The sequence below is a fragment of the Protopterus annectens genome, chromosome 1.part1 (assembly GCF_019279795.1).
Source record: "Protopterus annectens isolate FY-2018-M chromosome 1.part1, PAN1.0, whole genome shotgun sequence".
Classification (NCBI taxonomy): domain Eukaryota; kingdom Metazoa; phylum Chordata; order Ceratodontiformes; family Protopteridae; genus Protopterus; species Protopterus annectens.
The window spans coordinates 22,273,602-22,297,512 of record NC_056726.1 but is presented as its reverse complement, the minus strand read 5'-3'; the positions used below and the strand labels follow the sequence as shown (position 1 = coordinate 22,297,512).

Sequence of the window (23,911 nt, the reverse complement as noted above, 5' to 3'; positions counted from 1 at the left end):
TGGACTTCCCAATTCTAACTTCCTGGGTTCTGTGTGCCAGTTTGCTATTCACTGGGTGACATACAGGTTTGCACCCAACGACACTGCCCTCATCCATCTCTTTGATGACCTTCTCGAAGAAGTCCACCAGGTTGAATAGGCATGATCTGCCTTTGACAAAACCAAAACTGGGTTGGGTCCAGTGTCTGGAGGTTCACTATATCCCTGTTGATCATCTTCATAACTCTTTCCATGGTTTTACATACAAGATTAGTGAGACTTATGGGTCTGTAGTATCCAGGGTTTGCAGATAGCCCACCTTTGTGCAAAGGGATGACTGTTGCATTTCTCCATTCATGAGGCACAAAGCCTGTTTGGAGGCTATAGTTAAATAGTAATTCCAGAGCCTCCGATAGGTCATGTTTCATGCTATTTAGAAGGCATCCTGGGATACTGTCTGGGCCCAGTGATGCAGTATTCTCTGTCTCAAGAGAGCATTAAGGACCTGTTCCCTACTGATAGTAGCGGGAAAAAGTTATATTTGATGATCTTTCCAGAGAGATGGTTGAGGGGGTGAGAAAGGTGAAGTTGGAGCTAAATTTATCAGCCAGGTTTGCTACATCTTCTAGCTCAGTATATGTAGCTCCATTTACACTAAGCTCTGCACACAACTGTGTACTGCCTTTGAGGTTGTGGACATGGCTAAAGAATGCTTTGTGGTTGTCCTTGGCCTGGGAGGCCAAACTTGCCTCATATTTGGCAGACTATTTGTCCTCTGAGGTGTTTGTTTAGCTTGAGGAGAGTGCTTTTATCCTGCTGCCCAGTTGTTAAAGAAAGGCTTGAATATTTTATAAGAGGGCAAGGCTTTAATTTGTTGGTAAACTTTTAGTTATGCTTTTGTTCATCACTGCAAAACCATCTTGGAGGACCAGAACACAGATTTAGGGCATACTCCCGTTTAAGGAAGGTGGGAATATTTTTTAAAGGGCAAACATTTCATTTTAGTTGCCAAATTCAAGCTATGATCTTAGCTTATGACTGCAGAGGTTTCTGCAAGAGCAGCAAAATTGCTTGTCAGCTTCTCACCCCCATCCTCCACTTCCTCCAAGGTAATTAGGTTTTATACAGGTAGTTTGGTGGAGACAAAAAGATATGCAGTTTAAACAAAAAAAAAAATAATTATGGCACTACACTTTCTTGAAAAGAATGTTTTAGAGCTTTATCTTGGTAATTCTGGAGCACTGTAAAAGCTTTCTGTTGTAAAACTTTCCTAACACTTGCTTTTTAACTCTCATTGTTGAGTTGATAAAAATGTGAAAAGGTTTGACTTTGGATATTCACATCAGTTAGGGGGCAGGAATTCAGCAAAACAAGAACGTTTAGTCAGGTATTAAGAGGTAAATGATGATGTTGTATAGTCCAGATTTACTTAGAAATATGGTAGGCATATGTATATAATAATATTCCACCACCACTACTCCAATTTGATAGTCTGAATGTCCTCAATGTCATTAGATAGAAAATTTGTAGCATACCTCTCAACTTTCTGGTCCAAAAAGTCTGGACAGAACCAAATAAATTTAAATTAAAACTTGATACAGCACTGCAGTTTTTGCAGTAGTGCACAATTTCTGAGTAATAAGTAAGAAGCTCTAACATCGGACATTTACAGACTATGGTTATAGACAGTCATGATAAGGTCAAACTTGTAAGGGGAACAAAAAAATTCATTCTAGCATTCACTTGGGGTGTTGGGTGAGGTAATCTACATGGCTGTATTACGCTCTGTTGTCATGCAGGTTGAGTCATACTGAGTATACGGTTTAGCTCTCTGTATTGTAAATGCTACTCAGTAACAGTGTGTTAAGACAGGCGATTCAAAGATGCTGACAATGTACTATTCTGCAAATTATTTACTTGGAGCTCTTCATGGAGAATGTGTATAGTCCTGACTTTCTGATGACCTTCCAACCCCCATTTTTGTTAGCAACCAGGTGAATACACGATGCTGATACCACACAAGTGTAGTTTAAACAAATTTAGTGTATGGTATCAGATTAGACAAGCATAGTTGTGCAGTGGACAGAGACCAAAGCTCTCATTTTGGAATAGTATATGAAGTGATGATTATGATAATAAAAACATAATTTAGCAAGATGCGGCACACTAAAGACACATTTTATACTTTTGAAAGTAGAAACTTATAGAAACGCAATAAACCAAAGAAGCTTTCACCTAATTCTACAGTTATCCAAGTACAATAAGTATTTATATTCATATTATACATTTATATATTACACACACACACACACACACACACACACACACACACACACACACACACACTATATATATATATACATAATTATATTCTGTGGCCAACCCTTAATTTGGCCACCGTTGGAATCAGGTATAATGTAAATTTTGGCATTAATGCATCCAATGCAAAAAGACAGACCATACGGCCCTCTTCCAACTCTAGTAAGAGGGGACATTTTATGTGAGTGACTCTAGGGGTATTCAGATAGACTGGCAGTGGCTTTGTTAGAGGAAGGGTTCATCACTGGGCTCAGGATACTGCCAAAAGGTAATGAAGTATTATTGTTATTAAAAAACTTGAAATCTGCAAGAGAACATACAGATATAGTTAAAAGAGCAGACTGGCAGTCCCATCCAGAACAGCATTTAAGATGTGACTTATAGGTGCAGCCACCCCCCAACAAAAAACACAACTAACTACCATCTTGTTCAACACCAGTCCTATCCAGAGGGGGAATCTGTGAAGGATTACATAAATGATGAAGGGACTTTGCTTCAAAGATCTATAACGCACCAGTTAGAAATCTGCAAGAAAAGGATAGAGGGGACCTTAGACCGTCTGTTTTTAAGACGGTCTGCATTTATAAGCCTAGCCAGAATGTGTTTGCTTTTGCCGCCACCTTGGATTAGTTCCCTGTGCCTCTGTCCAGCAGAGCCACTGAAGTGATCCCCAGGGTAAACTTGGTTTCCCATCCACTAATCAAGATTTCTCTTGAAGAGCGTCAGCGAGGAGTTCTGACGAATATAAATTGGAATCTTGTTCCAAAGCATGGGAAGTCTCTGGGACAGGAATCTATCCTACCAGGTTTTCAGATTTTTGCCCATTTTTAAAGCATAGAGTGACAGCTTGAATGGTCAGAATAAAAATTACTTTCAAGTAATTGCAAGCGCTAGTAAAGCTGATGAACTTCGCATGCAGAGTAATCCCAGTTGGCTGTTCATTCATAAGGTGGCTTGCTGCCAAAGGGTCCAGTTCCATAAAGCCGCTCCACTGGATTAGGGTTTAAGAAATTTTTAGGAGTATGGTTGACTTTTTTTGCAGATTACAATGGAGTAGCAATATGGCAGGGGAAGGACAACCCAACTTCCACTTAAGTGCTTACAGATGCTGCAGAGGGTATACATTTTGGGAGTTACTTCCAAGGATGGATGCAGTGAGGCATGGCCATGTCAGGTTAAGTATTTCAACTGCAGAGATGGAATTTTTTCCAGTGGTAGTGGCCTTAGAAATATGGGAAGAACAGAGTGGATTGACTTCATTCTGATAACAGCAAGTTTAGTACATACCCAACACACTAGTCAAAGGTGACTCTATAGTCAGGCACACTGATGTCCCACTCACCAGGCTAGACAAGGAGAAGGTTACCGTCAGCTGCCAGGATCCGCCACACAACCCACGCGCACTCAGTCACTCCACACCAAGTACAAATATGACTCTGTCTTTGTCCATGTTGGTGTGAATAACCAGAGACGTACCTCCCTGGACTACATGAAGAGACATGGAAGAGCTCTCCGATCTTGTAGCCCAGGCAGGTATGACCCTAGCCCCGAGTAGCATTCTGCCATCGCCCAGAACGATATCACAGTACAAGGACAAAATGATTGACTTCAACAATTGGTTTAGCTTCTGGTGTCATTCTAAGGGGATCCAGTATCTGTCTGCTTGGGATGACATGGTCAACAGACCACAATGCTTTGCCACAGATGGCCTGCACCTGTCGCCTCTGGGATTCCAGATACTGGCTAAGGCTCTTGCTGCTTAGTGACTTTTTTAGGCAGGGTTCAAATAACAAATTCACCATAACAGGAACAGGCAAACAAAAACTGAAGGAAATGCTACTCAATGCTAGAAGTTTAAATCTCAAAAAGCACTCACTCGAGGCACTCTAAAATGGAGAACATAGATATCTGTGCAGTGACTGAGACCTGGTTCAAGGCTCCAAAGAGCACCCCTGCACTACCAGGCTATAACTCATACCACACCTTTCGGCCATGTAACCTGGACCAAAACACCAAAGGTGGAGGAGTGTCCATATTCATTAAGGATATCCACACTCCAGGCTAGTTGCTCAGCATAATGCATCCGAGGTTATCCAAGTGCAACTAACTCTGGGCAAAACTGCAATCCAAATTGTAGCTTGCTACAGATCCCCCACCATGCCCAAAGATTCCCACTCCTCTTTTCTTGATTTACTGGAAAGTATTAGGGTTCAAACACCCTAATAATGGGCGACCATTAACTGGGAAAACTACTTGTGTACCAACTCCTTAGCTCAATGCTTTCTGGAATTCATAAACTCCAATGCCCTAGATAAAAACTTATCCACACTCCCACCAGGGGCAACAATATCCTAGACCTAGTCATTACCAACATGAGTGACTGGTATTCCACACCTGAAGTTAATTCCTCGTTGGTCCAATCCGACCATAAGCTTATCACCCTTGATATCCACATCCCGCCCCCCCCATTAAGGAAACCACAGTAAAAAATTTCTCCAAAGCCAACTTCATGCTTCTTAAGACAGAAGTGGTGAACTTCATGACAGCCATGCAAATGGACAATACAGTTACAACTGCTGAACCCTACACAAATGCACTCTATAAGCACTTACACAAATGCATAGATCGTGCTATCCCAAACAGAACCAAGATGCTATCCTCCAAAAAAAAAAAAAAAAGGAAGCCAATCCGGTGGCCCCCTGCCATAAACAAATAGAAGGAAGAAACTGTTACAAAAGAGTAAAATCCTATGAGTGGAGGAGCTCCCTGATCAGCCTCAGTAAGAAGCCAAGATCCCTTATAAGATCCTCCAAAGCTAGCTACGAAAACAAAAAAATCCAATGACAACCACAAAGCATTCTATAGCTATGTCAAGAATCTAGATGGCAACACCCAGATCTACTCTGAGTTACAGCACAAAGGCACGAAAATTTCAGAACCAACTGAAATTGCCAACACCCTGGCAGATCGGTTCAGTGCTAACTTTACCCCCCTCGCACCCCCTAAAGGGCCCATATCTATACAGGAAGAATGCAGAGTCCCTGTAATCACAACTACGCAGGTAAAAGCTGCACTCTCTAAAGCCAAAAATACAGCATCCATGGGACCGGACAACATCCCAGTCTGCATTTTACACAAACTTCAGAATGAACTGGCCCCCCACTTACACACAATGTTCAATAATAGCCTTGCATCAGGCTTTGTGCCCACTGAATGGTGCACAGCAACAGTTATCCCACTCCACAAAGGGGGAGCCACCACTGATCCTGGGAACTATCGACCCATTAGCCTGACGAGCCTTGTCTGCAAGGCCATGGAACGTATCATCATGAACTCATACACAAAGACATTGGTAACCTCCAAACTCTGGATCCCACCCAGTTCAGGTTTGTGAAAGGCAGATCATGCCTCCTGAACCTGATCGACTTCTTTGAAGCAGTCACCAAAGCCGTGGATAAGGGTAAGGTGGTTCAGATAGCCTATCTTGACCTCACCAAGGCTTTCTACACCATCCCCCATTCTGGAATTATAGCTAAACTCACTAAACTAGATGTTAATCCCTACGTCACAAGATGGGTTGCCAACTGGCTCACTGACAGAACCCACACTGTAAAAGTTGCAGACTCCAAATCTGACCTCAAGGCAGTGACAAGTGGAGTGCCACAGGGTTCCGTCCTGGGACCTCTCCTGTTTGGTATCTACTTCTCTGAAGTACAGGCCAACACAGAAGGTCTCTGGCTGACGAAGTTCGCAGATGACTGCAAACTAGGAGCCATAGTCAAGTCCCCAAATGATGTGGACATCCTACAAGTGCTTCACTGAGACAGATGTTTTGTGTCAGAGCCATGGCCTCAAGCTCAATGCCAAAAAGTGCAGTGTCATTCCCTTTGGTAAAAACTCTGTACCCATGAACTACCACATAGGCAGCAATCTACTTAACACCGAATGAGTGATAGAAAGGCCACAGAAGTACCACACACAAAGAGGATTTCTGGCCTCAAATAAATGTCCTACACTGACTGTAGGCCCTTGGGCCAATAGCCTAGTACATACCTATGAACCTATATAATGAACAATCAATTAGGAGATAAAGGAGTGTTAGAAGAATGTTGAGGCATTTCAAAGGCTTAACACTGTCAGTGTTAAGGTACAACACATAAAGGCATTGATAACTCACTAGCAGATTTCCTCTCATTAACAGTCCCAGTTCAGGCTGCAGGCTCCAAATGCAAAGCCTACTCCGGATAGAGTGCCAAATCACTTGTGGATGTTATGGGCAGACAGGAATGGTGGCCAAGGTGCAATGCCCTCAATGACAGAACAAGGGTAAGGTACAGCAATGTTAAAGACTAGATTATCAAAGGGCCGAAAGCCAGCATGGCCAATTCTATTTCATCAAATTAGGACTTATATTTTGGTAAGGAGAGAAAGAGGTTGGAGTTTGGGGATGACAGGAAGTGCATTATCAGCTCTGAATTGATTTCATCAGGCTCTAGAGTTAAAGGACTTACATTCACTTCAAGTACGGTCAATGTTTAAAGGCTGGGGTTAAGTAACCAACTAAGATTCAAAACTACAGGTACCCCCATAGGGCCAGCAGTTCTACATAAACTATGGTTTGCCACTTTAGTAGTTTGCTTTTCTTCATATGAAGCGGCATTATTTAGGGCTGCCTTTTTTATGAGGTATTTATATGATCTCAGACTATTCAACCGAGCAAGAAGGTATGCCAACAGACAATTTTACCTTTGGCACATGTAGAGGTGTCTGAAGACGATACGAGTTTATGCGGCTAAATACAAAATGAATCACGATGAGAAAGTTCAGTGGATATGAGCTGTTATGCCAAAGAGTTAGGAATGGAAGTTGGCCACTTATGTTGAAGAACCACAACTGTAAGGGTATGTTAGACAGTATATTAATTTATCATCACCAAGGGGATCCTCTTACATAACACCATGTGAGGGCAGGCTTACAGGAGGCAGTTAGTTGGGAGGCTTAGATACAGACAAATATAAGTTACATTCTTTTCGGTTAAGGGCAGCTTCATATGCACATACAATGGGGGCATCAGACTGACATTAAAAGGCTGGGCAGATGAAAGTCCAATGCTTATCAAAGTTATGCAAGGTGTGTGAAATTTGAATTTTAGCCCACATATTAGTGGATCTGAAGTACATTTGGATAGTGGGTCGTTCTATTATCCAGAGGCTCCATTGCTAGGTCCAGGGCAGGTTGGACCCATCCTTTCGAAGGTGGATTTTTGCAAGGCTATCTGGGTCGGGGTATCAGGCATGCAAAAGCTTAGGGCAGTATGGCAGCAAGCAGCCAGAATGAGCAAACCTCCTACAGCCACTGTACTCCAATAAAACATGTATTTGGTTTGATTGTGCAGCAGGTAAACAATATGCAGGACTGCTATCTGCAAGGCTATTATCTAATGGTCAAACGTGGTACAGAAAAAAGGTAAGAGGGGACTGGGTCCACGGAAAACCTGGACAGGATGAGGTGGAGAATTAACAATACTACAGATAAGTTATTAAGGGGCATTAGTGGGCTGTACATTCCTCATCCTGGACAGGCGGTCAGATGGGTATGATGAGGTGGGGGTTCATTTGTCAGATATGTAGGTTTTCTATACAGAATTAGATTATTTGTCAGAAGATGGTATGCAGACTTTCTAGAAAGGCCTACGATGGCAGAAGGCAGAAAAGGTAAGGGAGACCTAGATAAGTGGGACAGCTCAGGACTCTTTAGCTGGACCTTCCACAGATCAGACAATCCCAAGGGATTGTTTCCAGGGGATTAATCAGCCCCAGAACAGCTCATTGGCAGATAAGGCAGCCCAAAGGAATTGAGAAAAAACGTTAAGCTATGGATTAGACGAATTGGAAGGGACAGATATCAACAGCGATGTCTGTTGCGTTTAGGGCACTGCTATAAAGTAAAGTAGCACTCTGAAATTCTTGCCTTGCACACATCTCAAAATAACTGGCCTCAGTCAGTGAGGACCACTGGCAGTAAACACACGGCTGCAACCATTTAATCCACCTGATATCTGTGAGTTTTTATTAACTATAACTATGATGGTGATGAAAAATACATACAATATACTGAACTGGTCATCTAAGTGTTATGAGTTAACATCCTGCTTTGCATTAATGGTTATGGATAAGGTGCTTCGATAATAATGGTTGCTAGTTTTATCAAGGACAGGTAGTGCCAGATCAATCTCAGACAAACAGGTCATTGGCCTAGTGAGACTAACCCAGTCAATGAATGCAAAGTGGGTATTGGGGGGGGGGGGGGGCTTATATCAAAAGACTTCCCCGGTGAACTGCTGCTGCTATACAAACATCTGAAACAGATAGGAAAGATATGCTGGACAGACCATTCTACGTCTCAAACGATCCCTGCGCTATGGAATAAGCTCCCCCTTCCATGTGAAGGGGAGTGCACCCCTCACCCTACTCAAATGAAACCTTGATTACTGGATGGGTAACTGCAAATTGAACCCCAGTCTGCCCCCCCAATAATGTGTCTGAGGAACAGGGGTCAACAGTAAGTAAATAAACCCCCAATTAACATAACCCCTCAACACAACCTTGCTACCTTCTTACTAACATACCCAACCAATGTACTCCGGGACAAAACTGGGCTTGGTTGCAAAGCTAATCTTATAAAGACCCTGGTATTCATTAGCCTAAAGTCCGTCACTAGCCATCGCACAGTCTTCACCATTTGTGCCAGAAATATTGTTTCCACAGTAAATAACATGGCACAACAGCTACTTTAAAGTTAACGTTTTTACTCCACAAGAAAGATCAAAACCACACTACTTAACAAGGACTCGGCACAAGCTCTTCTTCAATCGCATTAGCAAAAGCAATGTGCTCCCTCAACAGCCTGGTTTCACATTTTCAAAGTACAATTTTTACAATGTGTTGTCTGCTTTACTCACTAAGGAACGAGGCAAATTTCGTGATTGGTTGGTTTTAATACATTCCACACGTTGAGAGAGGGGGAAGGGGAAGACAGAGCGCGCGCGAAGGACAAGAAAGAAGTCTCTAAAACACACACCACATCCTTACTTCATTAGTTCCCTGTATTAGCAAATCGGTGATCAAGATACTTCAGAGATAACACTCTAGTTTGGACTTTTTGTATAAGGCATACAACAGGCAACAATTTCACATTCATTCTGCCAATCATAATGAAGCAGCCAGTTCACAAAATCAGGACAAACTGACACGTGATCACACTTGAACCCGAAGGAGGAAAAAGCAGTACGGCAAAGTGCGCGCATTTTCTACATGTACAGGGCTGTCGAGTCAGGTACAAAATGCTGGCCATATTTATTTAGTACGGGTTCAGTAAGTCAAGGACTTTGGGGTGTATCACTAAAATGAACGCTATACACGCACACCGGCACCCACTACATATATGAAAGAATTATTTTTGTCCATATCGCGTCCTTAATTCAGTGAGAACCCTCCATATCAAAAAGCACCACCCGCCGGTTATAAATGCATACAGACAGGAAGAAGCTGAACAGCACCGTAGCGATAAGGGAGATACAAGGCCCTCACATGGGCCAAAATGGATGAAACGGTGACCACCGCCAACGGTACAGTATTTCAAAGGGCACAGAAAACACAATAAGAAGATGAATAGTCTACACAGACAATCTTAATTACAGTAATGCAAAAAAAGGCCTACGTACATTTTTGAAAAGCACCAGAAACCCGCCCCAGCTTCCCTACAATAGTTTTGCACGTAGGGCGAGTAGGAGGAGTGTTAAGCATGCTTACCTTTTTGTCAGAATCACTATCCGATTCGCTATCAGAGGAGGTCGAAGACACAATTTCCTTTGATTTAGGCATTCTAAAAATAAACAGTATACCGCTGTTAGACAAAACAACACTATTCTGTTTAATGTCATTTAACAACATACCCGATCATTTTTTCCAACTATTATCCTAACTTAACAATTTTCACAGCCGTGGTATGGCTCTCGGACCACAAACAAATACCTCTAACAAGCCTTTCTTTTTGTTCAAGATTAGTTAATCCACCACGCTGCTCATCAGACAAATGGCGACACCTTCCAAACTTACTAACGCTTTCCAGCCTTACCTCTTACACGTTAGGACGGCCTTGCTAGTAGATGCTACCCCGTCTCGTTTCTTCTTTTGCTTAACTCAAACTGTCCTAATGTTAGTCGAAGGGTCGAGCTATCTCTATCTAATCCCTCCCTCCGTTTATTTTACTAAATACCGTTGCGTATTAAACGCTGTGTGGCGCTGCGTAGTTTTTCCCTGTATCTCAGTCGATTTGAAATCTGTGCGATTTCTTTCATCTAAAAATACTGTCTATGTTGTTAAGCTGGAACTTTTTTTTTGAAAGATGCTCTTTTGTATACCCTATAGGGAAGAAGTGGATATATTTTTCTGACGGCCTTGCTAGTAGATGCTACCCCGTCGTAGCTATTGTTACTACTATGTTACTAAACGTAATCATTTGTTTTCTGGTTCTGAGGAGCTTTTCTCACCGGGTCTCTGCTGAAAATGAGCCAAAAGCTCAGCCAGATTAACCCGGTTAACAAATGTAAACCAAATAAATAAATTCACAAACATAATTATTACATCATACATACATAAAACATGGATTGCTAAAATCTGAAACTAGAATGTACCGACAAGTGCCACTTTTTCCACATTCCTGGATTTTAAGACATTTACTGCTGAAAATGTCAAACATTTAACAACGCAATGCTATTTTCAATCGCAGCACTACAATGACACGTGTTTGTACTTTTTGTTAGCTGTCTCTGTTGGTTATCTTATAAACTTGTTTGAGATGCGGCATCGTCGTAGATTTCGGCTTTAATTAGAGTAATGTTAGAAAATGTAGTTTATCCCAAAGCATTGTGTCATTTTTTTTAATGAAAATGACTTTTTAAAGAGCCACCAATGCCCCATTATCTGTGCTGAAAAATAGTTGCTTAGACCTTCCTTCCAAATATCTTTGTAGACATTATTGTAAGTACAGGTAAGCATTTTGTTTTGAGTAGTACAATAAAATATGTTATCCAGTCTTTTGAAAAAAAATCCATTGTTGGAAGTATTGTGGCTTGCACAGAAACCACTACTCTTAAATTCATAAATTAAAAGCTTGAGATATGTGGTGTCCACACCAGGTAGCCCTAACAACCAAAAAAATGATAATTTCAGTCCAAAGGCAAATCAACTAGTGTAGCAGACCTAATACAGTTACTAACTTTATTTTATCCAAGCATCTTTAATGCTAGTGCAGTCCCAAATTGGTGTTATCCTGGCAACATCTCCAACAGCAGTTTCCTTAACTTATCATTGCCCTTATACCTATCCCAAGAGAGCTCCAATATGTGCACCCACTTACTGAAGTTAAACTGAGCTAATGCAGAAGTCTCTTATGATTAGCAAGTCTTAACAGTTTGTGAATCCATTTCAGTTACCTCACAAGGCATTAAACCTTGCCACTTTCACTTTATCACTGTCATGGGTTCATGCTCCCTTCTCATGACATCTACTATAGATATGTTTTAGCCTTGTCTTACCTATACGTGCTGTGCCCTTATAAGCCAGTCATTACTAGCCGTTAAACTGGAATCCACAATCTCAACCTACCAAAGGCTCATCTTACCTTACCTCATGTCTCCTAAACCTAATAGACTTCTTTGAAGCAGTCACCAAAGCCTTAGACAAGGGTAAGGTGGTTCACACAGCCTATCTAGATCTTGCCAAGGCTTTCGACACCATCCCCCACTCTGGAATTATAGATAAACTCACTAAACTAGGAATAAATCCCTATGTCACAAGATGAGTTGCCAACTGGCTCACTGACAGAACCCACAATGTGAAAGTAGCAGACTCCAAATCCGACTTCAGACAAGTGGAGTACCACAGGGTTCAGTCCTGGGTCCTCTCCTGTTTGGTATCTACTTCTCTGAAGTACAGGCTAACACAGAAGGTCTTTGGCTAACGAAGTTCGCAGATGACTGCAAAGTAGGAGCCATAATCAAAACTCTTAACAATGTGGACATCCTACAAAAGGGCCTCACTGAGACAAATGCCTGGTGTCAAAGCCATGGCCTCAAGCTCAATGCCAAAAAGTGCATTGTCATCCCCTTTGGTAAAAACTCTGTACCCATGAACTGCAACATAGGCGGTAGAATACTTAACACCGAAAGTGTGATGAGACCTTGGGACACAGGTGGACGGTAGTCTCTCCTTTGATAATCACATCGCCACAGTAGTCAGGAAATCCTTCTACGTGGCACACCTCATCACAAAAGGTTTCTCATCCAGAAAAAAAGAGGTCATTGTTCCCCTCTACTCATCACTCATTAGACCTATTATAGAGTACAACGCCCCTTTTGGTATGTACCTCACAAGACATCTACAGCAACTGGAAAGGCCGCAGAAATACCTCACAAAGAGGATTACCGGACTCAAACAGATGCTCTACGCAGACCGTCTCAAAAAACTCCAGCTTTACTCCGTCGCATATCGCCTACTCAGAGGTGATCTCTGCCTAACATACAAAGCTATGTCAAACCCAGAGTTGTTGGACATGCTCCACTTAAAGAAATCCCAATCCCTCCGAGCTACACGCTCTAGGGACCTAAACCTTGTCACCACAATAAACAGAACATGCCGGAGGGATAGATTCTTGTCCCAGAGACTTCCCATACTCTGGAATAAACTACTTGTCTATATCAAACAAAGCTCCTCATCTTCAAGAAAAATCTTGATGATTGGATGGGAAATAAGAAATTCACCCCGGGGATCACTTCTGTGGCTCTGCTTGACAGTGGCACAGGAAAATAATTTTCTTGGGTGGCAAAAGCCAGGGTACCTTTTTGGCTGGGCTTGTATAGGCCCCAGGGCCGATAGCCTAGTACCTACCTATGAATCTATTACCCAAATAATTACAAATTTGAAAGTACTGTCACCACATATGTCCAGGAGTCAAGTCCCCACTCTTTTGAAGTGATTGAAAACTATGAATTGAGCATTTCTCATCATCCCAAATGGCCATAAGCTAGAGACACTTTTATATCCAATTATGCCATACAGTTGTAGCGTGTATCTGAATCATGAGGTTGCCCATTAAGTGTGAAGTGATACATATGCACGCAAATTTCGTACACATACTTTTTGTCTGTCTCTCAAACCAAAATTGCCCCCCCACACACATGATCCTGTATTTTGCATGGATAGGACTTTGCCACAGCCTTATGATCGCGAATAAGGGTCTATATTAGAACACCGAACGCTCAAAATTTCGAGTTTTCTAATATTGACCCATTTTCAGCGAATACTGAAAATATTGAAGAAACAGAAAACCAAATTTTTTCCTAGGGAAAGAATTTGGTTGGCCATTTCTGTTGCTTCAGTATTTTCAGTGCTGTGGTGGAAAGTTACGGGTCGGGTTCAGGTAAGTGTGCGATTGTGTGGACATGAGGGTTAGGGCGGGGTAGGTGAGTTAGGTTTAGGGCATGGGTGAGGTGACTGTGCGATAGTGACAGACCTTAGGGTTAGGGTTTGGGTTAAGGTAAGTGGATAGTTAGTGGTGTATGTATAGTTTAGTGTAGGGTTAGGTGTAAGAGTTTAGGTGTATGGGTGTGGATTGTTGTTTGTTTGGTGTGCTTGTGTTGTGTGTATGTGTTTTGGAACAGCAAATTTTTTCCCTAGGAAAAAAGTTGCTGTTCTGAATGTTCAATGTTTTAAATTTTCGATTCATAGGGTTTGATATTAGAACACTTGAAATTTTGAATGTTCGTTGTTCTAATATAGACCTGCGAATAATAACACTGAGTTCCATCCTGAACCTGGTAGGTTTATTTTTAGTTCTAGCTTTTGTATGCTGCCAATCCATATCTGCTAGACTATAATACCAGAGAATGAGTAGAACAGGAGCCCCTATCTTTAGCCTACCACATTTTTCTTCTAATGAGTCTCAGCTTTAAACCTTCCCAGACAAAATCTGCCACTAACCTCTGTGTATGCTTGTTAAGATGTGTGAATACTGAATGGTGCAGATGTCCCAAAATGAACAGCACTTTAGCTAAGATTATAGTTTTAGTTACCTCTATTGTACAAAGAAATGGGAGATGAAGAAGTCCAAAGCCTAATAGTTTTTGTCTGACAGCCACAAGCAAAGGTGTAACATATCTACATTCTGGAATATATTCCTGGCTGACTTATTACATAAGTATATTCATACATCATCTTGTGAGGAGAGTTATCAATACCCTTTAGCTTCTCCACAGCCCCTTCAGTAAGTAGAAATAATACTGGATTTTATAATGTCCACATAAAAATCTGATCTGCTTGACAACTGAGTTGTAGAGTCTAATACGTGCCTCACGAAATGACCCAACCATCAGCAAACAAGAATGTGAGCATCATCGTTTTTCCTGGTGCATGTTTACGTAAGGCCAACTGCTTCTTAAATAAAAAAAATATTTATCTTAAGAATGAATGATCAGTATGAATAGTAGACGTGATGAGGACATCCCTGTCATGTACCCTTCAAAAACCTAATTGAGTGATAAAAAAATTGGTGTCTACCATGGCCATATAGCTATTATAAATATATACCAGCACCCAACCCACCTTTACCTTTCAAACCATACCTACCAACCTGATCTGGACCTTACTCAAAAAGCTAAAACCTACTACACTAGCTGCCGACCACCTCCCAGCTGAATATCTTCAAAAAGCAGCTGATGCCATAGCACTTCCCATTTCAATTCTGATCAACAGATCCATCTCGGAAGGATCCATCCCAGCAATATGGAAAATATCACATGTTATACCTCTCCATAAAGGAGGAAGTTCCACAGAATTATCTAACTTTAGACCTATAGCCATTCTTTCACCACTAGCTAAAATCATGGAAAGATGCATACACAAACAAATCATGCACTTTCTTATTCAAAATGGAAAGCTCGCCAACTCTCAGCATGGCTTTAGGCCATTCCACAGTACCACCACGGCTCTTCTGTCTTTCTCTAATGTCATCAGTCTTCATCGTAACAGCAACAAACTATCTTCAGCACTCTTCCTAGATCTCTCAAAAGCTTTTGATGTGGTCAATCAATACCCTACAAACCTTCGGTTTAGACCAACATGCAGTACAATGATTTCACTCCTACCTAAACAGTAGACAGCAGGCTGTCTTATGGCAGAGCAAGCTGTCATCCCAACTTCTATAACCCTATCTGTCCCACAAGGGTCCATACTAGGTCCCCTTCTTTTCTATATCTTTATCAATGATCTGCACACCACCATCCCAGGAGCCACCTGCATCCAATATGCAGATGACTCAACGCTAATATGCTCCACCTCCTCTCCTACACAACTTCTAACCCTCACCCAGACCACTTTCAGCATGGTAGAAACATGGCTAGCTAATCGCCACCTACTTCTAAATCCTAACAAAACCAAACTACTATTTTTCTCCCCTAACTGTAGAATTCCTCCTCCTTCCTTCAACATCAAATCTAGCAATGACACCTTTATCTCCCCTGATGACCATGCAAGGCGTAATAATAGACAATGACCTTAAATTTGATAAACATGTCAATCACACTATTTAGTCCGTCAACAAAAAACTTGGCTCCCTGTTCAGAGCCAAACGTATTGCAAGATCACACCTCCTCTCTACCCTTATATATGCCTCCCCTGTACTCACCAACCTATCCAAAACCGATCTCAACAAATTATCAGGATGTTACAATCATATAGCCAGATTCGCTACAGGCATGGCTTTTAGGACCCACCATTGCCAGAACCTCAATGCACTGGGATGGCTAGAGTATCCTACCCTTCTACAGTTCAACCAGCTTATAGTAGCGCATAAAATGCTCTATCAACCTGATAACACCACTGCCCTCAAAAATATTTTCACCCCTCATAGTGCCCCCAGGCCATTACGCTCAGCTGATAAACTAATGATGACCCAAAAATCCAACAACTCTGCAGGCGATGCTATATTTTCCAACTCAGCCGGTAAAATCTGGAATCTACTCCCTACTACCATTACCAAGGAAACCTCACTACCCCTATTTAAAAGCAAACTCAAAAAATACCTCACATCTCATTGGCTGTGCTCTTGTTCTAAACTTGATTAACAACTTCACTAATTCATGTCTTGCTACCCAACCTGCTGTTTAGCCAAGTATCTATGCCTCATAGCATTTGAATGTCTAAGCATTGTGAATTATGAGATCTGATTGTATTCTATGTTCACATTTTCTGATACGTCTTTGCCAATCAGATGCAAGTCTGCACATTGTGTATATTGATATCTGCCTGTATTCTTTGTCTGTATTTTTCTAAACATGTCTGCCTGAGTTTATCACTCAGTGATGTATGTACTGTCTCTTTTTTGGTATGTGGAGCTTTTCTCCCCGGGCCACCACTGAAAATGGACATATATCCAGTCGGACTATCCCGGTCAACAAATGTAAAATAAATAAAGAAGTCTACATTTCTTAATGAAAGGATCTGGAAACCACATCTGCTACAAAACAGATCAAATTTAATTTCATTCAACTGTACCAAAAACTTTCTGGAAGTTTAGTACTTTGTCTGACACTGTGACCTTTGATAAATATATCCGTTTTTGAGCATTAAGCCATTAGTGTATCAGATCTGTCCCCATCTCTTCCTTTAATAAAATCCTAATGATTAATGGGAATAAGTCTTGAAATTATACTTTTCATTCTCTGGGCAAGGATCTTAGCAAAGATCTTTAGCTCCAATTATCACACAAAAAGAGGCCAACAGTTTGCTGGGTTTAGATTATCCATTCATGATTTGAGGAACATCAGGACCTTCAATGTCATAACCTCAAGGGGTACCTAAGTTTTCCACCTCAAGTTGGTTCTACCTCAAAGAACGAATAAAAATCAGGTGTTCCTTTTATTTCTTTGAGAGGTAAGTTTCTTTTCATCTCTTGCTTTTTCACTGAGGAGGTTTTGGAGGAGTTCTGCCAACTCTAAGAACCTACTACATTCTTCTGTACTGGTTTCCCCGCTGTCCAGCAATGATTTTGATACTGCTAAGTGATAATATGAGTTAAAGCCCCCAAATCTGTAATTATAACTCCCTGTTTGTTGCTCAGTTAAACAATAACTAAGTCCATAGCCTGTTTTGGCACTTTCTAGCTATAACCTTAAGAGACTGTAACACCTTGACCCAAATAAGCAGCTTACACTTTTCCCATCTATCATGCCTTTGACTAAAATGAATTACTTTTACCCGCTTCTTTAAATTTATGTCATTCTGATGCAGGCAGTTCTTTCATTATTCCTATTTGTATATGTTTTCCAACGTAGCTATTTCCACATATAATTCCTCCACCCTTAACCAAGCACCTGCTTTATGCCCTGTCACCAGCCTTTTGCAAAAAAAGTCTAAGCCAATCTTTAAAACACTTCACTTGCCACATGATACTCTCCCTGCCCTCCTGCTGACCACTCCAAAATGCTACATCCATTATTTAATAGCCATTGCTTTATTTTTGTCCTTCACACACAAACAGCTTAATTGTATAGTGATAATCAGTGCATTTGGTTCTATGCCCTCCATTATCTATCATAATAGACCCCATGAAATGACCCACTTATTTTTCTACTAGCAGTGATTTCCTTATAGCTCATGTGAGAAGTTCCTAGTTTCCAGATGATGGTTCCTCTAACAGTCAAACTCTTCAAGGGCTGCATAAATCTCCTGTTATTTTAGGATGCCTTTTTTCATCGACTGGAAGCTTGTCTAGCAATATGTAATGGACAACAGTGAAATTATCCATGTGATTCATGAAATCCCCATATTTATACACTTCCCTATCCTTGCTGATTCAAACCAGAGCACGTAAGAGCATTATTTATGTTCAAGCCATAGTAATTAATTAACCACATTTGTAGGCTTGAAGTTTGTTGTTTGACCATTACCCATCTTCTCATGTCATTTTTGTGTTCCTCCATCCTCCCCTTTTGCTGATTTAGCATAACTAGTTAAAACTTACTTACCTCCATCTGTTGTTTAAGAGAGGAAACCATTTCAACATTTAGTTTAGTTTTCTCTAAGCAGAACTAATTTCATACTTGAATTCTTTGGCTTATCAATAAATCAGCATGTAGTTCTGTTGCATCAGCCCCACTTTTTGCAAATAAGAAAATGAGGCAGTTTTATCATCAGAAATGTCTAGATTCATTAAAATATATGTGAGATTCTTGGCTAACTTTTTGTGTGATCTGGTGCTGTGGATGAATTAACTGTTTTATGAATTGTTTAAACATATTTAGCTATCATTTAATCTTAAATATATTTAATCTTATGATTTTATTAATTTTTAGAATGTGGAACTTAGCAGAAGTCAAAATGAAAAAGGAACACATTCTAATGTATACAGAAAAAAAAACATCTATTTTAACTACTCCTGCTTATATTTCACTAGTAATCACCCACTCTGGATAAAATGGAATATAGTAAAAGGGCACTTTGTAAAAAAATCTGAGGTGATATCAAATGATGACACATTTTATGAGTGAATTTTTTTTGAAAAATATGTTTGTAGATAGGAGGAACCCCACCAGTTTGGTGGATGATATTATTACAGAGCTGTTTACTATGAGACCTACAGATTTTGCACATATCCTTTTGTGTGGCACAAATAGAACAAAGGATGGGAGCACAGGATCGCAATATTATGTGGCACTTTGCCTGTGATTTTCCACTGTTGCAAAAGCAATACAAATATTATCAGACAACATTGGCCTATTATAACACTAGATGGGGCATTAGCTAACAGGCTTGACTTAGAACTTCCTTTGTTTTAAATCTGTCCTTAATTTAAACAGCTTTTTGAGTTAAATATACCAATGGTTGAAAAAAAAACTTGGTTTACTTGGCATGTTTAAGTCTGGAGCATGCATTCAGTGTAGGTTTATTAATACAGACACTTTTGAGTCTATAGAAAATAAATAAATCTGTATTTATTTGTGTGTGTATGTATTGACATTTGACTCCTGGGAAAGCCCAGCTGGGTAGGTTCCCATTTTCAGCAGAGGCCTAGGAGAAGAACTCCAAAGGATTACAAATAATGTTAAGAACAATAATTTTACAATCTTCAAAAATAATACAAAGACATCTATAGTTTAAATAAGTATACCAAATTAGATATAATATGACAACATTGGTTAAAATAATTATAACTTAAATGACAATGATTAATATTTAGAAACATTTTAGCCAGTTTAGAAAAATCAAAAGTAAGTTGGTATAATACAAACAGGAATTGTAATATGAAGTGAGAGAAAAAACAGGGTTGTGGCATATTTAGATAGAGAGTCTTGGGAGAGATATTGACTAAGGTTAGGATTTGAGTGAAGAAGGGAGAGTAAGGAAGTGTAAGGTATGAACAGGTACTTGTTCATTTTTAGGAATATAGTTTATCCTGGGGTTGAGCAAGAACAGAGGCAAATTTTGGCTAGGAAGTTTTCCAAATGGTTTTTGAAGGACTGGAGGAAGGGTATTAATATGATGAATATAGGCCAGGAGTTCCATACCTTAGCAAGATGGTATGATTACATTCCATGCCTAGCAGATTTGATAGGTTTGTAGAAAGAGAGAAGTTGTTGGTCACTGGATCATAATGACCGAGTGGGGACATAGTTGTGTAGAATGGTATTTAGTGCTGGACAAGCAGAGGGATGCTGGATAACTTTATAGGTGGTAAGATGCTGTGTTTTTGTTAGTTAATGATGTAGTTCTAACCAATTTAGGCTTTTTGGTGCTACACAGTGGTGGGTTCGGAAAGGGCTTTCTGCTGCAAATGTTACTTTTATTATAGCATTGTTCAAGTTTTTCTTTTTGTGATGTTTGGAGTTTAGCAAGGATGGGGGCACCATAACGTAGTGAGGGGAGGAGATAAGTTGTGGCATGTGAAGTTTTAGTTGCATTTGGTAAGAACGTTTTTGGCTCTGTAAAGCATCCATAGTCTTTGGTAATTTTTTAATGCAATTTTGTACTCACAGATCAAATTTAAGATCATCACCTACTATCATCCCTAATAATTTGCTATGAGACATGACTTCAGTAGTTGCATTATTAAGAGAGAGATTTCGGGGAAATAAGTTTTTTTGGTTGAGCATGAGTTGTGAGTTACAAAGTCCTATTTCAGGAACTGTTAAAGCTTCCTGAGTAATTTTTTGGAAATAGCTTCATAGTTGTTTACTAGGCTAATGACCACAAGGTCCTTTTTAAGCCTAGCTATGCATCCCAAATATCTTGACAAGTTCTGATACCCTTGATAAGTGTAAGCAGGGGCTTGGGAGATGAAACATTTACAATCAAGAGCCCAAGAGATGAACCGTTTACAGGTTGCCTGTGTCCATTAGAGGCATAGTTGTCAAACCAGGGATGAATTTCCGGTTCCCCATCCTATTGTCCAAGTTGCACTTGAATTAGGTTAGGGAGGAACTCTGCTTCACATAGATGGGGAGCCTGTTCCCGAGACTTGGTAATGTCTAGGATAATACCTGTCTCTCTAGCAGGTCCAATTTATATCACAGGCAAGGTTTAAGTCTTTAGAACGGGTAATTCTGGTGCTGTTTGTTTTGCGAATATGCAATCGGAGTAGAGTCTGGCAATGTCCTCTATGTCAGGCATAGATCTCCCCTCAAAAGCCTGTAAGACATGGAATATAGGGATACAGCCTTGAGGCAGTCTGCATAGTACATTTTACTTAAGCTCTGTATTCTTTTAGTGAGGAACCTCTGTGCATATTCCAATTGTTGTATATGCCTGGTTAGGTACATACTAAAAGGGGCATTGTACTCAATGATAGGTCTCATGAATGCTGAATACAGTGGAACAATGACTTCCTTGGACTTAGATGCCATACCTTTGTTTAAAAGTTGGGCAACATAGAATGATTTCCTCACTACTGTAGACAGGTGATGGTCAAAGGCTAGATTGCTATCTATGTGTGTCCTAAGTCCCTGACTACGGATCAGCTCTAAGGGATGTGTTGTCAATATGATAGTTACCATAGGTGGATAACTTCCCTGAGGATACTGTTATGCATTTCTTGGCATTTAGTTTTAGTCCATGGCTCTGACACCAGTTGTTTGTCTGTGTCTGCCCCTCCTGGAGAACATTTATATCAGCGTGGGATTCGACGACAGCTCCTAATTGGCAATCATCTGCAGATTTAGTCAGCCAGAGACCACTGACATTGGCCTTGATTTCAGAGAAGTAAATGCTATAAAGGAGCAGTCCAAGGACTGATCCCTGAGGGACTCCACTTATGACTGGCCTCTTTGTAGAGGTTGACTCCCCAATTCTAACTTTCTGGGTCCTGTCTGTGAGTCAGTTGGCTATCCACCAGGTAAGAAATGAGTCTGTACCTAACCTCTAGAGTTTGTTAACAATGCCCGAGTGGGGGTATTGTGTCAAATACCTTGGCCAGGTCAAGGTAGGCAGTGTGCACAATTTTGCCCTCTTCAGTTGCTTTAGTGACCTTCTCAAAGAAGTCCATCAGGTTGAGTAGGCATGATCTGCCCTTGATGAAACCAAACTGGGTTGGGTCCAGTGTCTGGAGGTTTACTATATCACTTGATCATTTCCATGATAATTCTTTCCATGGCTTTACATATAAGATTAGTGAGACTTATGGGTCTGTAGTTTCCAGGGTCTGTAGATGGCCCACTTTTGTGCAGAGGGCTGACTGTTGCTGTCCTCCATTCATGTGGCATGAAGCCTGTTTGGAGGCTGTAGTTAAATAGCAATTCCAGAGGCCCTGATAGGTCATGTTTCATGCTAATTTGAAGGCATCCTGAGATATTGTCTGGGCACAATGATATAGTGTTCTTGGCCTTAGAGAGAGCAATGAGCATTAAGAACGTGTTCCTTGGTGATAGCAGGGGGAGTTATATTTGATGGCATTTCCTAAGGGGAGTTTGAGGGGAGAAAGAAGGGTAAAGTTGGAGCTGAATTTATTGGCCAGTAGATTTGCTATATCTTCTGGCTCAGTATAGGTAGCTCCATTTACAATGAGCTCTGCACACAATTGTGTATTGCCTTTAAGGTTGCAGACATAGCTAAAGAATGCCTTGTGGTTGTCCTTAGTCTGGGAGGCCAAATTCACCTCAACTTTGGCTTTATTAGACTTTATTTGTCCACTGAGATGTTTATTTAGTTTGATGAGAGTGCTTTTATCCTGCTGGGTGTTGCATCTCCTAATTTTTGCCATGATTTTCTTTCTGTTATACAGCCTATTGATTTTGTGATTCCAGCAGGGAGGCTTGTTTTTTTGAGTTAGTTCTGCACTTCTTCCTGGTGGGTACAGCTGCCTCTATGCAGCCATTAACATGCCTTTACAGGGTTCCTGTGAACAGTTCTGCATAGGCTGCAGTGTTCTCATTGTTTATGGGGGCTTGAAAATTTGCCAGGTTATCACTTAATAGCCTGAGGTAGCCGCGGTGGTACAGCGGTAGCATTGTTGCCTCACAGCAAGAGGTTCTCCTGTTCAGTTCTCGGCTGGAATGCCTTCTGTGTGGAGTCTGCATGTCCTCCCTGCGGTCAAGTGGCCTCCAAAAGACATGCATGAATGGGCGTGCCTTCGCTGAAGGTTGGGCGGCGGGCTGGCAACTCGGCACCATAAAAAAATCGACTGCCAATCATTAGCGTACCGGAGTTCTTCTGTGGCGACCCCTAACCGAAAAAGCCGAAAAGACAAACAACATCACTTAATAGCAGGAGGTTAGCCTTAGAGTAGTTCCTGAATATTCTATGTTTAGGTAGGGGTCCAAGTTCCTGAATATTCCAGGTTTTATTTTTACTTCAAAGAAGACTACTTTGTGGTCTGACCTTACCAGGGAAGATGTAGTAGGGGATGTGTAGCACTCTCCCATATTAGTGAGGATCAGATCCAGTATGGCTGCACACCTGTTTGGTGTACTGGGTGCAGTGACTGTCTGGTTCAGAGAGTTTGTGTTTAGAAAATCCAGGAATCTCTGGGCCTGTACATTTGGTGTTGCATAGGATTTCCAGTTAATAGTGGGGTAATTAAAGTCACCCCATGAATATGGTTAGTGTTTCTAATAAGTTTAAATACATGGTATGGGTTTTCTGGGTCATACAGAGGGACCTATAGCTGGTAAGGATGTGATACTGGATTTTGCCTATGGTGATTTGAACATGGAGCAGCTCAAGTGCATTGTCCTGTATGACCAGCCTTGAGGCATACTTATTTTTGATGTAAATAGATACACCTGCACCTTTATTCCCTGTCTGTGTAGTAGCTGGTCTAACTGTGTGGAAGGCATTATAACCTTACACTGTCGGTGTGCTCTCTGTGGCTTTAAACCATGTCTCAGTGACCTCACAGACATCAGCATTCTCTAGAGTAAAGAGAGCTTCTAGGGAGTGGAGTATTTTGTTTAGACTCCGAGCACTGAACAGTAATACCTTTAGATTTTCTTGGTTTTGATTTGCTATGTCAGAAGTACCAGTTTGGCATTGCTTAAAAAAGGCACTATACTATACAATGTTTT

At 40.9% G+C, this 23,911-nt stretch overlaps 1 protein-coding gene across 2 annotated transcripts in view; it reads right to left on the bottom strand.

Annotated features, from left to right (window-relative positions):
• The window catches only part of SUB1 (SUB1 regulator of transcription), a 155,575-nt gene extending 144,983 nt beyond the window's left edge, over positions 1 to 10,592 (bottom strand). Inside the window, exons 1-2 of one of the 2 annotated variants that reach the window (XM_044073441.1) lie at positions 10,435 to 10,592; positions 10,110 to 10,182 (exon numbers count right to left, since the gene is read on the bottom strand). In XM_044073441.1, the coding sequence (XP_043929376.1) occupies positions 10,110 to 10,181 (72 nt within the window). In that variant the 5' untranslated portion in view covers position 10,182; positions 10,435 to 10,592. Of the gene's footprint in view, positions 1 to 10,109; positions 10,183 to 10,331; positions 10,351 to 10,434 lie in introns of those variants that run through there. The other variant, XM_044073442.1, reaches the window with a different exon arrangement.
• Positions 10,593 to 23,911: the final 13,319 nt, after the last annotated feature.